This window comes from Mirounga angustirostris, unplaced genomic scaffold (genome assembly GCF_029215605.1).
Source record: "Mirounga angustirostris isolate CCGP_5_RB_7025 unplaced genomic scaffold, mMirAng1.0.hap1 SCAF_17, whole genome shotgun sequence".
Classification (NCBI taxonomy): domain Eukaryota; kingdom Metazoa; phylum Chordata; class Mammalia; order Carnivora; family Phocidae; genus Mirounga; species Mirounga angustirostris.
In genome coordinates this window covers 55,711,269-55,722,424 of record NW_026991725.1, presented here as the reverse complement: position 1 = coordinate 55,722,424, position 11,156 = coordinate 55,711,269, and the positions used below count along the sequence as shown (strand labels likewise).

Sequence of the window (11,156 nt, the reverse complement as noted above, 5' to 3'; positions counted from 1 at the left end):
TTAATATTCAATACAAATCATGTAACAGGTTATTTGGCTTTTTGCTCTGCTGTGGGAAATAAATCAGAAACGAATTTATAGTTCAGCCTTAAATGAGGACACCCATATGATCTTTGTATGTCTAAATATTAGGTAGCCATTTTTCCAGAGGCTGACCTAATATTTATAAATGTTTCTCCTTGAGTGTTTAAAAATGCAGTATCTACGTTTCCATTTTAATGTACGATCCCAATAAACCTCTGAAAATTCAGTGCCCGCCCCAAAAAGTGTGGGAAAGGGTTACCAAAAAGAAACTGTCACCATTAGAAAAGAGAAGGAGCTTCTGGGCAGCTGATAATTTATCCGAATTCAGTACAACTGGTGTTGAATTTGTGAAAACTGATGGAACTATATATACACCTAGGTCTAACTTTCTGCATGTGAAAAGTAAACAAAAACACAACAAAATACACAAAACAAAACATACACAATATTTTTATTTCTTTTTTAAACAAAATTTTAGGGAAGCGCCTGGGTGGCTCAGATGGTTAAGCATCTGCCTTCGGCGCAGGTTATGATCCCAGGGTCCTGGGATCGAGCCCCACATCGGGCTCCTGGCTCAGCGAGACTGCTTCTCCCTCTCCCTCTGCCTCTCTCCCTGCTCATGTTTTCTCTCTCTCTATCTCTGTGTCTCAAATGAATAAATAAAATCTCAAAAAAAAAATTTTTTTTAAAAAGTGTGTGGGCTTGCCAAAATCCATTTCTGGTCTGGATCCACTTTTCAGCCCCTAGTTTGTGATGTAAGGAATAGACCCTCGATCTGGCGCTCAGAGTCTATTGGGTTCCACCGGTCATTATTCCAGGGCAAAGAAGAACCTGCAGAGCCTGCGTTCCTCTTCTTCTCGGTCTCCGTACCTTTGCCTACTCGTCTCCCCAGCTCCAGAGCCCTTCCTTCTCTTGTCACTTGGTGAAAACTGCCACTTTTGGTGTCCCAACTGCAAACGCTCTTCCTTACCGGCACGACCTCGAGCTCCCTGCTGAAAACCTTTCCTCCCCACCAGGTACCTACTGCCTCCCCGTGTCACCGCTGCCTCCTCAGCACTGGGCTTTTAAGGGACGGTGCTCGATAAATATTTACTCTACGAGTGGATTACGGGCTCTGGACTGGGACAGAGCCACCAAGCGGAGGGAACACGCCGGAGGCCTGGAAAACCCGAGCTGAAGCCCAGGGACGCCGGAAGCTGTGCGGAGGACCAGCCACCGGAAGTCAGTGGCGGCTTCAGGCCGGACGCTCTAGAATCGCGGAGGCCCAGGGTCTCTGTGGTTGGACGCCTCGGATCCGTCTACTTGGGGTGGCGTATTACCAGAGCCGGGTTCCCGGGGCCGATCGGGAAAATAAGGGGGTGGTGCATCATTCCTCGGGCGATGGGACTGACAGGAGAACAGGGGCCTGAAGGAGGGGGATTTCATGAGCCAGCCGACAAGGTAACATCTACGCACCTGAGCCCTTCCGAATCCCGGGACCAGCGGCAGTCAAACCCGTGGATGGCGGTGCGCAAGCACGCACGGGGGCGTTGCCTTCCATTCGCGCGGCTCCTGGGACAGCTAGCGCGCATGCGTCAGAAGACTGCGCGGGGCGGAGAGCCTGCAAAGCGCCGAGCGCCCTTTGGGCGGCTCCCGCGGGCGAGCTGGAGAGCGGCGCGCGCGCGCGCAGGCGCGCGCGGGCGGAGGCGTGGCTTCCTCTGCAGGTGATCTCGGATTGGGCGCAGCAAGTCGAAGGGGTGGGAACCTCCGCAGAGACCGCCCAGCGATTGGCCAGAGGCTGGAAGGAGCGTGGTCGGGGGAGGCGGGGCGGGGGAACCGGCGGGGCAGAGCGCGACGCGGAGGTGGTGGCGGCGGCCTTGAACAAGTGAGCGAGCGACTCTTGGAGTACTCCTCCTCTGGGTACGGGAGCCCGGGGAGGCGGGGAGCGCCGGCGACCTCCGAAGGCCTGGAGGAGGCGTCGGAGTGAGGCGCCATTCGGTGAGTGTTGACAGAGAAAAGCGAAGTGCCCCGCCCCTCCCTTTCTTCCTGGACCGCGCCTGGCGGCGCCTCCCCCACCACCCACTCTGCGTTCCACGCTGGACCTGAGCTCTGGGTTCCAAGTCCGGGTGTGGGAAGACTACGACGTGCCAGCCGCTCTCTTTCGCTCCCTCTCCGGCCCCCGTCGGCTTAGGGAACTTGGAAATTCCCTGGTCCTGCTCCCCAGCCTCACAGAGGGGAAACTGAGGCCTGGCGGGGGAGGCGGGCCGCTCCTCACCAGCGTCTCCACACAGACGCCATGGCTGAACCCCTGAAGGAGGAAGAAGGCGAGGACGGCTCTGCGGAGCCCCCCGGGCCGGTGAAGGCGGAACGCACCAACACTGCTGCCTGTGTAGCGGCCAAGAACCTGGCCCTGCTCAAAGCCCGCTCCTTCGACGTGACCTTTGACGTGGGGGACGAGTACGAGATTATCGAGACCATAGGCAACGGGGCCTATGGCGTGGTGTCCTCTGCGCGCCGCCGTCTCACCGGTGAGCCTCCCTGTCGTGCACCGCTTACAGCTGTGGAAGCCGGTCCCGGAGAGTGAGAAACCTGCCCCCTCTCAAGCAGCCAGGAAGGAAAGCTGGGGTCTAAAATCTGGTTCAAGGCAACAAATACTGGTTAGGTGTCTTTGGGTGCCAGGCTCTGCGTTGGGCACAGTTCTCTGAAACTGCCATGGTGCTGGTGCTTATTTCCTTAGAAAAATGACAGCCCCGGTTAGACCAGAATGGAGATCCTATCTTTGGTTTCTAAAGGAGAAATGTATTCTGGAGCCAGAGACTGGTGCAAGGAATTGGTGGTGGGATGGGCGAGGTCTGAGATAGAGAGTGTGGGGAGGTAGAATGAGCACAGGCTTTAGAGTCAAGACTCTACCACTAACTACCTGTGCAGCCCCCAGCAAGTTGCTGAGCCAGGGTTTTGTCATCTCCCAACTTTGAATGGTTAGTATCTGCCTCAGGGTAGGTGTGAAGGGAAAATCTCATAACGTCCGTAAAGTGCTTGGCATGTAGTAGGTCCTTGCTATATGATGGTGGTCATTCAGTGTATGGTAACTGCATTCTAGAAGAGAGATGTTGAAAGGGGCGTTTTGCCAGTCTGCAGCTATTCTGAGGTACCTCATGGTATCTGCCTTTTCCCTGCTCCCCAGGCCAGCAGGTGGCCATTAAGAAGATCCCTAATGCTTTTGATGTGGTCACCAACGCCAAGCGGACCCTCAGGGAGCTGAAGATCCTCAAACACTTCAAGCATGACAACATCATCGCCATCAAGGACATCTTGAGGCCCACCGTGCCCTATGGCGAGTTCAAATCTGTGTAAGGAGCAGGGATGGGAAAGGAAGGCAGAGGTGGGACCTGAAGTTTCTGAAGGGCAGCTGAACCTAATGTAAGGCAGGCTGGGAAAATTCCCGTGATTCCAGACCATTGTCCCTTAGGGCTTTGCCAGGGACAACTGGTTGCTTGAGAAGAGGCAGATGCTGCTGTTTTATAGAATCTCGGTATGTAGGATGGCACATGTAGGACGTTCATACAGTAACCGCACTCTTCTACTCTCGTAGCAGATATCCCCGGTCAGTCATAGAACACTTTCTTACAAAAAATGGGCAGGCCTTCATAGTTTTCCCAGTCTTTCAGCCAGCCTTGCCAAACAATGGAGATGGCCCTAAAACTAAGTCTGTTGGTCAGCCTTAGTTTAGTCCAGACCCATCTTTTCTTTGATGGGGAAACTAGATCTAGAGAGAGAAGTGATTTCACTTAAGTTCATGGAAACGGAGAAAATCTAGAATCTTCATACCCTGCCGTTGGCCCGTGCAGAATGCAAAGACGAGGCCATTACCTGTCGAGCTGGGAGCGTGTAGTGAGGCTGGCGCGTGGGCAAGGTAGCCATGCCTATCTTTCTTGTCCCCTCTAGCTATGTGGTCCTGGACCTGATGGAGAGCGACCTGCACCAGATCATCCACTCCTCCCAGCCACTCACTCTGGAGCACGTGCGCTACTTCCTGTACCAGCTGCTCCGGGGCCTCAAGTACATGCACTCGGCTCAGGTCATCCACCGCGACCTCAAGCCCTCCAACCTGTTGGTGAATGAGAATTGTGAGCTCAAGATTGGTGACTTCGGCATGGCCCGTGGCCTGTGCACCTCGCCCGCTGAGCACCAGTACTTCATGACTGAGTACGTGGCCACACGCTGGTACCGTGCTCCTGAGCTCATGCTCTCGCTGCATCAGTACACGCAGGCCATCGACCTGTGGTCTGTGGGCTGCATCTTCGGTGAGATGCTGGCCCGGCGCCAACTCTTCCCAGGCAAAAATTACGTACACCAACTGCAGCTGATCATGATGGTGCTGGGCACCCCATCGCCGGCTGTGATCCAGGCTGTGGGGGCTGAGCGGGTGCGGGCCTACATCCAGAGCCTGCCACCCCGTCAGCCTGTGCCCTGGGAGACGGTGTACCCAGGTGCCGACCGCCAGGCCCTGTCCCTGTTGGGGCGCATGTTGCGTTTCGAGCCCAGCGCCCGCATCTCCGCAGCTGCTGCCCTTCGCCACCCCTTCCTGGCCAAGTACCACGACCCTGACGATGAGCCTGACTGTGCCCCGCCTTTTGATTTTGCCTTTGACCGTGAAGCGCTCACCCGGGAGCGCATTAAAGAGGCCATAGTGGCTGAGATTGAGGACTTCCACGCACGACGTGAGGGCATCCGCCAGCAGATCCGCTTCCAGCCTTCCCTGCAGCCCGTGGCCAGTGAGCCTGGCTGCCCTGATGTTGAGATGCCCAGTCCCTGGGCTCCCAGTGGGGACTGTGCCATGGAGTCACCTCCGCCAGCTCCACCACCGTGTCCCGGCCCTGCACCCGACACCATTGACCTGACCCTGCAGCCGCCCCTGCCAGCCAGTGAACCAGCTCCTCCCAAGAAGGAGGGTGCCATCTCAGACAACACCAAGGCGGCCCTCAAAGCTGCGCTGCTCAAGTCCTTGCGGAGCCGGCTCAGAGGTGCCTTGCGGAGGCAGTGGCCGGCCAGGGAGTGGGGTTGCAGAGGGGTACTCCCAGCTTGGACAGGCCACAGACTCTTACCTTCCCCCTGCCAACTCTCTGCAGATGGCCCCAGCGCTCCTCTGGAAGCTCCTGAGCCTCGGAAGCCGGTGACTGCCCAGGAGCGCCAGCGGGAGCGGGAGGAGAAGCGGCGGAGGCGGCAGGAGCGAGCCAAGGAGCGGGAGAAGCGGCGGCAGGAGCGGGAGCGCAAGGAGCGGGGGGCCGGGACCTCTGGAGGCCCCTCCACTGATCCCCTGGCAGGGCTGGTGCTCAGTGACAATGATCGCAGCCTGCTGGAGCGCTGGACTCGCATGGCCCGGCCCCCAGCCCCCGCGCCAGCCCCAGCGCCAGCCCCAACCCCAGCCCCAGCCCCAGCCCACGCCCCGGTCCCAACGCCCAGCCCAGCCCAGCCCAGCAGTCCTCCTGCTGGCCCCCCAGCACACCCTGTAGGCTCCACCCCTGGTCCTGCACCGCAGCCCGCCTGCCCACCCCCTGGCCCCACTCCCCACCCGGCCAGCCCTCCTGGGCCCGTCCCTGGCCCTCCTCCACTCCAGACTGCCACCTCTAGCCTCCTGGGCCCCCAGTCGCTTGTGCCACCCCCCGGGGTGCCTGGCCCCAGTGCTGTCGGTGTTCTGCCTTACTTCCCATCTGGCCCACCCCCTCCGGACCCCGGAGGGGCCCCTCAACCCTCCACCTCAGAATCACCCGATGTGAACCTGGTGACTCAGCAGCTGTCCAAGTCACAGGTGAGAGGCTGTGAAGACACCTGGATCAGGGCCCTGGGAAATGGGTTTGGGAAGTCCTTACTGTTTGGCAGGGGCGGGGGGGTGGGAGAGGCTGTGGTGTCTCTTTATTCCGTGAGAACTGAGTGGCAGATGGGCCTTTATCTCTGAGCTTGTTCTCTTGCTCTTAGAAGGAGCACAGTGCCAACGAACAGGTCGTTGGGAGACAAGTAAGATGCTTCCTAGGAAGTGCGAGGGCTGGAGACGGGCCCTCGACCAGCGCCCAGTGACTGGCCAGGCTGGTGCTGTCACCCGCAGCTCTCCCGCAGAGTCCGTGGGAGCATCGGGACAGACTTGCAGACCTCTCTTTGCTCTTGGTAGTGCCTGGCTTGTAACCTGTCATCATCCGTTGCAGGTGGAGGACCCGCTGCCCCCGGTCTTCTCGGGCACTCCAAAGGGCAGTGGGGCCGGCTATGGTGTTGGCTTTGACCTGGAGGAGTTCCTAAACCAGTCTTTTGACATGGGCGTGGCTGACGGGCCACAGGATGGGTAAGATGCTGGACCAAGCTTCTGGAATGGGCCTGTGGGTAGGGTTTCCAGGTGCAGCAGGAGCCTGCCTGTGGGATGGGCAGGGAGCCAGCCTAGGCTCACAGTGCCTCTCCCCTCCACTCTCCCTGCAGCCAGGCCGACTCAGCCTCACTCTCGGCTTCCCTGCTTGCTGACTGGCTGGAGGGCCACGGCATGAACCCTGCCGACATTGAGTCCCTGCAGCGTGAGATCCAGATGGACTCCCCGATGCTGCTGGCTGACCTGCCGGACCTCCAGGAGCCTTGAGGCCCACAGCCTGTGCCTTGCTGCCAGGGGCAGACGCAGCTACAAGACTCACAGGAACGTTTCCAAGGGCTGGACCCCTGGGCCCAGCAGTGGAAGCTCAGCTTCGATGATTCTGCAGGTTCATCTCAGACACACTCTGCAGCCTTAAGCAGCCACCTGAGCCACCACCAAGCCATGGCAGGATCAGGAAACCTCTACTCCCTGAGCGATCCTTTTCAGTATTGTATTTTTTTTATTATTATTATTGTTATTATATTAATATCGTGACACGATCTTTTTGCCATCCAGATAAGGCCTGTGAAATACAAGGTTCCCTTTAGTGCCTAACTCTAGTTGTGTTTTTGGAGTTGAGGGCAGGGTGTTGTCATAAGGGGAGCAAGGAGGAGCCGGGTCCTCACATTTGGGGGTCAAGCAAACACATTTGCACGCACAACAGCCAAAGCAGTTCGTTCAGATCCTGAGGTTTTATTGAGCTCTTCACTCCCCACCTCCTTCCAGCCCCACAGAGGTTGTCCTCTGTCCCCCCACATGGTCAGACCTCAGCCCTGGGGCGAGTGGGGGGACCGCGTAGCTATGCCTACCTCGGTTGGAGCTGTTTTAGGGTAGCGTGCAGTAGCTGTGTGAAATACGGTTTTGGCATTGAGCTTTGGGGGCCTGGGGCAGGCGGGAGGGGGCAGCGGAGGAGGACCGTGAGGTGGGGCTGGGGGCCCATTGTGCTCACCACTGGGGAATGAGTTGGTGGGAGGGAGGCTGAGGACGTGGCGGGGGGGTTACTGGCCTGTGGCCTGGCACACGCCATGGGTATTGGTCAGACTACGCCAGCCCAGTCTAGCACGCTAGGGGGGCTCCAGACGGAGGAGTCCACAGCAAGGAAGCTGGCTGAGGTGGATCACGAGCCCACAGCCTCGGAGAGCGGCTCCCGGCTCTCCGCCTTGGGGGGAAGGCAGAGGCAAGGAAGAGTCTCGTGGAGCCTGGTCAGGTCCAGGCCAGACAGCTGCGCCTTTCAGGGGAGGCTGGGAAGGCTGCAGGCCGCATAGCCGTGGGTGAGGGCAACAGAGGCCTGGCTTTGAGGTGGACACGCTGGGTGTGACAGGACCCACTGGGGCTAGAGCCACAAGGCCCCCCTGCGGGAAGCAGGTGCTTAGAGAGCAGCGGGCAGGGGCGGGTGGGGCCGGGGTGCAGAGGGAGCACTCGTGGAGACCCCGAGCGGCCAGGGGCGGCTTGGGGCCTGATGGGGGCCAGCCCCTCAGGCCCGGCGGATTTTCATCTCGGTGCGCTTGAGGGAGTAGTAGAAGCCCTTCCACTGGGCCCAGTTGATGCCATTTGCGTAGGAGAGGTGGGAGCCACCCAGGTAGAAGCCGTTGAGGTTGGCGAAGTGGCAGCTGCGGAACCAGAAGGCTCCCGACGAGAGGGCCGCGCAGTTCTGCACAAAGAGGTCCTGGTCCCGGTCGAAGGTGGAGAACTTCTGGCCACTGTGGTAGGACAGGGAGTCACCTGGCAAGAGGGGAGGAGGGATGGGGCTGCTGAGGCGGGGAGCTGGGCCCCCGAGCTGGCAGGGATGGGGGTGACAGGCAGGAGTGACGCCGTGAGCGATGTCACGTGGCAGCCTGGCGGGATGGGGCACCCTCCCCGAGCCGGCCGTCGGGTAGCTGTGCTTGTGCATGAAGAGAAGCAGCCGCCCCTCGCAGGGCTGCCCGGAGTGAGCGGACGCAGCTTCTCCGGGGGCCCAGGCCCGAGCTGGGTGGGAGCCAGCACGGCCCCTCCAGGCTGCGAGGGGGAGGGAGGGGCCTGGAGGGGGCCGGCGGGGGAGGGGGGCCCAGCGGGCAGTGCCAGCCCCGCCTTCTCCCCCGACGGCCCCTCGTTAGGCCCGCAGCCGGGGATACCTGCCCCGCCGTCCTCGAAGCCTGCCACGTAGAGGGTGTAGCCGTCCTCCTCCGCACTGACCGCGTTGGGCGAGATGGAGAATTCCGCGTACTTGGCCGCAGCCGTGTTGTTCTCAAAGTCCTCCAGGTCCACTCGCAGCTCGTACTTCTGTTTCAGCGTCAGGAGGTGCAGGTTCTGCAGCCCTGGGGGGCGGGGGAGGGGCGGCTGGTCAGCAGAGCCCTGGCTCGGGGCAGCCCCCGGCCCACGGGCCGCCCCCGGCCCCACCTTACCCAGCCAGTACTCCCCGTCGGCGCGGCCAAAGCCCAGCTTGTAGTCGTTCCAGCCCCGGAAGAAACTCACTGAGCCATTGAATCTCTTCTGGAAGACCTGGAGCAGAGAGGATAGGCCTGGGTGATCAAGAGTCCAGGGGGCGGAAGCCTCACCCAGGCATGGACCCTGTGACGCTGAGGGGGTTTTGTTGAAAGACTGAGCTGGCGCCTAAAACAAGGCCCACGCCGTCCCCAGGCCCCTCAGCGAGCAGCTCGTGGGCGCCAGGGAAAGGTGAGGGGGACGGTGGTTCTAGAGTACTGGGGTGGGCCGCGTGACCTTGGGCGAATTACCTCACCTGCCTGGGTTTCGGGTCCTCCGGAAAGCGTACCTGTCCCCCAGGATTACTGTGAGGGTGCAGGCACTGACCTGCCTCAGGCACCTAGAGCGCAGCCATGGTCGCAGCTCCCAAACTCTGCTGTGGGTGTCGTGAGCCCCGGTTTAGAGATGGAGAAACTGAAGTGCACGGAGGTGGAGCTTGGTCCCACAGCCGGGACCAGAACCGGGCCTCCGTTCCTTCCGCCCACTCACCGTCCACTTCCCGCCCTCGGTGCTCATGTCACAGAAGACAGGCACGGGCACGCTGGGGCCTGAGGGGTAGATGAGGTACACGCCGTCCGCCTGATAGCCCTGGGCGTAGATGTCATCGCAGTCCAGGGGCTGCTGAAGGCAAGACTTCTCCAGAGCTGGGGGCGGGGGCAGGGACGGTGAGGAGACGGGGACCGAGGCGCGACCGGCCCCTCAGCGCCCTGCCGTTTGCCTCCCTCCCTGGGGTCCCAAGAACTCGAGATTTCCTCCAGGGGGGATGCTCCAGCTTCGTTGCCACCTGCCCCGTGGTAGAGAGGAGGCGGGGATGGCATCCTGCAGGGGCTCAGCCCTGAAGCCTGCCTCCCAGAAACGAGGGCTCGGAGGAACCTCTCTTCCCCCAGCCTGTCGGCCAGGCTTACCATCTCCCCGGATCCCGGAGACCTGGGGGGCGCAGGGGGGCGTGGAGAGAAGCAGCAGCAGCGGCAGGGCCAGGAGGGCCTGGGACAGGACAACAGGGTCACCTCACTGCACCGCCCCCCCGCGCCCCCGGCCAGCCCCAGAGCCCCAGAGCCCCTTGCGTTCGCTGCACTTGTCCCTGGTGCAAACCACCCCCTGCCGGGCACCCCTTCTCTGCCCTCCGGCCCCTCTTTCCATGTCTGAGAAACCCCACTGTCCGGGACAGCCTCGGGGCCCTCATAGTTTGGGAGTTCACAGCCCCCCTCTCCAGTAAGGGTCCCCGGTGCCGCGAGTCCCCCAGCCCCAGGCCCGGTACCTTCATGCTGCCAGTTGAGCTCACAGCGGCAGGGTGTCTGCTACCCCAGACGGAGCCCCAGACTGCACCCGCCCAGAGTTATGTGCTGGGCCCTGGCCAGCCGCCCTGGCCCCGCCCCCTGTCGCTGCAGAGCCCCCCTCTCCCCTCCCACGGCACTGAACCGGCATCTGCTTCCACAAGTCAGGGGGGCCGGGGGGAGGTGGGGCCCGGGCCAGGGGACCACCTGTGTCTCATTAGGCCTGTCAGGGGCAGAGCACTGGGGATGTTCACTCCCTGCTGAGTCACACGACTCCCTGGAGCCCCTCTACCACCCGCCCCCTGGACCTGTGGACGCCCTGGCACCCCCAGCCCGTCCTCTGCTTCCTCATGCCCCCCTCCCTCTCCCCCACGATGTCTTTATTTTCTCCTCCCTTGGCCTGTGTTTCATCAGCCTTTGGGGGAAGGCTAAGGAGCGGTGGGGAGGGCGTGGGTATGCCTGGGTTCTGGGGAGGGGGAGGCCCATTCTGGGGGAGCAGAAGGCTGGGGAGGCCGCCTCAGAGCTCCTGATGTGGGAGCCTGTCTGGGGCTGGAGGGGGATAGGGGCAGCGGGGGCCAGGCAGGCTCCTGGCAGGGCTGGGACATTTCTGAGGCGTGAGCACAGCCTGCAGGCGTCCAACTGCTGTCTGCGCCAGCTCAAGCCAGGGCCCCTCTCCAGCCCCCCTTGCTCTGGCCCCTCAGGCCCCCTCCTTTCCCCTCCCGCAGAGTTCCTCCGGTGATGTGTCTGGCTCGCATAGCTGCGAGCTGGGGGCCTCTCTCCTTTCTCTTCACCTCACCCCACCCCCCTTTCTTCTCTCAACCTGCCCCTCAGACTCCCCACTAGACCCCTCTTAAGTAGTGTCCCATTTTTTCAGCCCTGAAAGCCCACCTCTTGCCTCCTGCCCCCACCGAGCCAGGGTGCCCTCCTGTCCGCCTCCCAACCTGCCCTGAGGCCCGTCTGCTCCTCTCCTCACTTAGCTTCCAGGCCGCCTTAGAACCCTCTCAGGGTGCTCATTGTCCCCAGCCCCT

At 61.1% G+C, this 11,156-nt stretch overlaps 2 protein-coding genes across 3 annotated transcripts; one reads left to right on the top strand and one right to left on the bottom strand.

Moving 5' to 3' along the window:
* The first annotated feature begins 207 nt into the window (after nt 1-207).
* MAPK7 (mitogen-activated protein kinase 7) lies at nt 208-6,949 on the top strand. Of its 2 annotated transcripts, XM_045889763.3 has the most exons (7): nt 208-2,001; nt 2,295-2,531; nt 3,188-3,353; nt 3,949-5,027; nt 5,133-5,812; nt 6,204-6,337; nt 6,469-6,949. In XM_045889763.3, the coding sequence occupies exons 2-7, from the start codon at nt 2,300-2,302 to the stop codon at nt 6,620-6,622; spliced, it is 2,445 nt and encodes an 814-aa protein (XP_045745719.2). In that variant the 5' UTR covers nt 208-2,001; nt 2,295-2,299; the 3' UTR covers nt 6,623-6,949. The 2 variants fall into 2 exon arrangements, with proteins under 2 accessions (XP_045745719.2, XP_064438312.1); XM_064582242.1 differs by lacking the exons at nt 208-2,001; nt 3,188-3,353 and having other exon boundaries at nt 2,396-2,531.
* A 118-nt stretch (nt 6,950-7,067) lies between these two features.
* Nucleotides 7,068-10,266, bottom strand: MFAP4 (microfibril associated protein 4). The gene is made up of 6 exons (XM_045889764.2): nt 10,113-10,266; nt 9,760-9,838; nt 9,344-9,498; nt 8,776-8,872; nt 8,506-8,688; nt 7,068-8,116 (listed from the first exon to the last, which is right to left on the bottom strand). Exons 1-6 carry the CDS (start codon nt 10,116-10,118, stop codon nt 7,869-7,871), a joined length of 768 nt encoding a protein of 255 aa, XP_045745720.1. The 5' UTR covers nt 10,119-10,266; the 3' UTR covers nt 7,068-7,868.
* Nucleotides 10,267-11,156: the final 890 nt, after the last annotated feature.

Excerpts from the sequence above, each read along its gene's own strand:
- MAPK7 (XM_045889763.3), top strand. The coding sequence starts at position 2,300 with ATGGCTGAACCCCTGAAGGAGGAAGAAGGCGAGGACGGCTCTGCGGAG. Across the intron at positions 5,028-5,132 it reads CTTGCGGAGCCGGCTCAGAG|ATGGCCCCAGCGCTCCTCTG; the intron begins GTGCCTTGCGGA and ends AACTCTCTGCAG. Across the intron at positions 5,813-6,203 it reads AGCAGCTGTCCAAGTCACAG|GTGGAGGACCCGCTGCCCCC; the intron begins GTGAGAGGCTGT and ends CATCCGTTGCAG.
- MFAP4 (XM_045889764.2), bottom strand. Across the intron at positions 9,499-9,759 it reads CTCCGGGATCCGGGGAGATG|CTCTGGAGAAGTCTTGCCTT; the intron begins GTAAGCCTGGCC and ends CCCCGCCCCCAG. Across the intron at positions 8,117-8,505 it reads CTTCGAGGACGGCGGGGCAG|GTGACTCCCTGTCCTACCAC; the intron begins GTATCCCCGGCT and ends CCCTCTTGCCAG.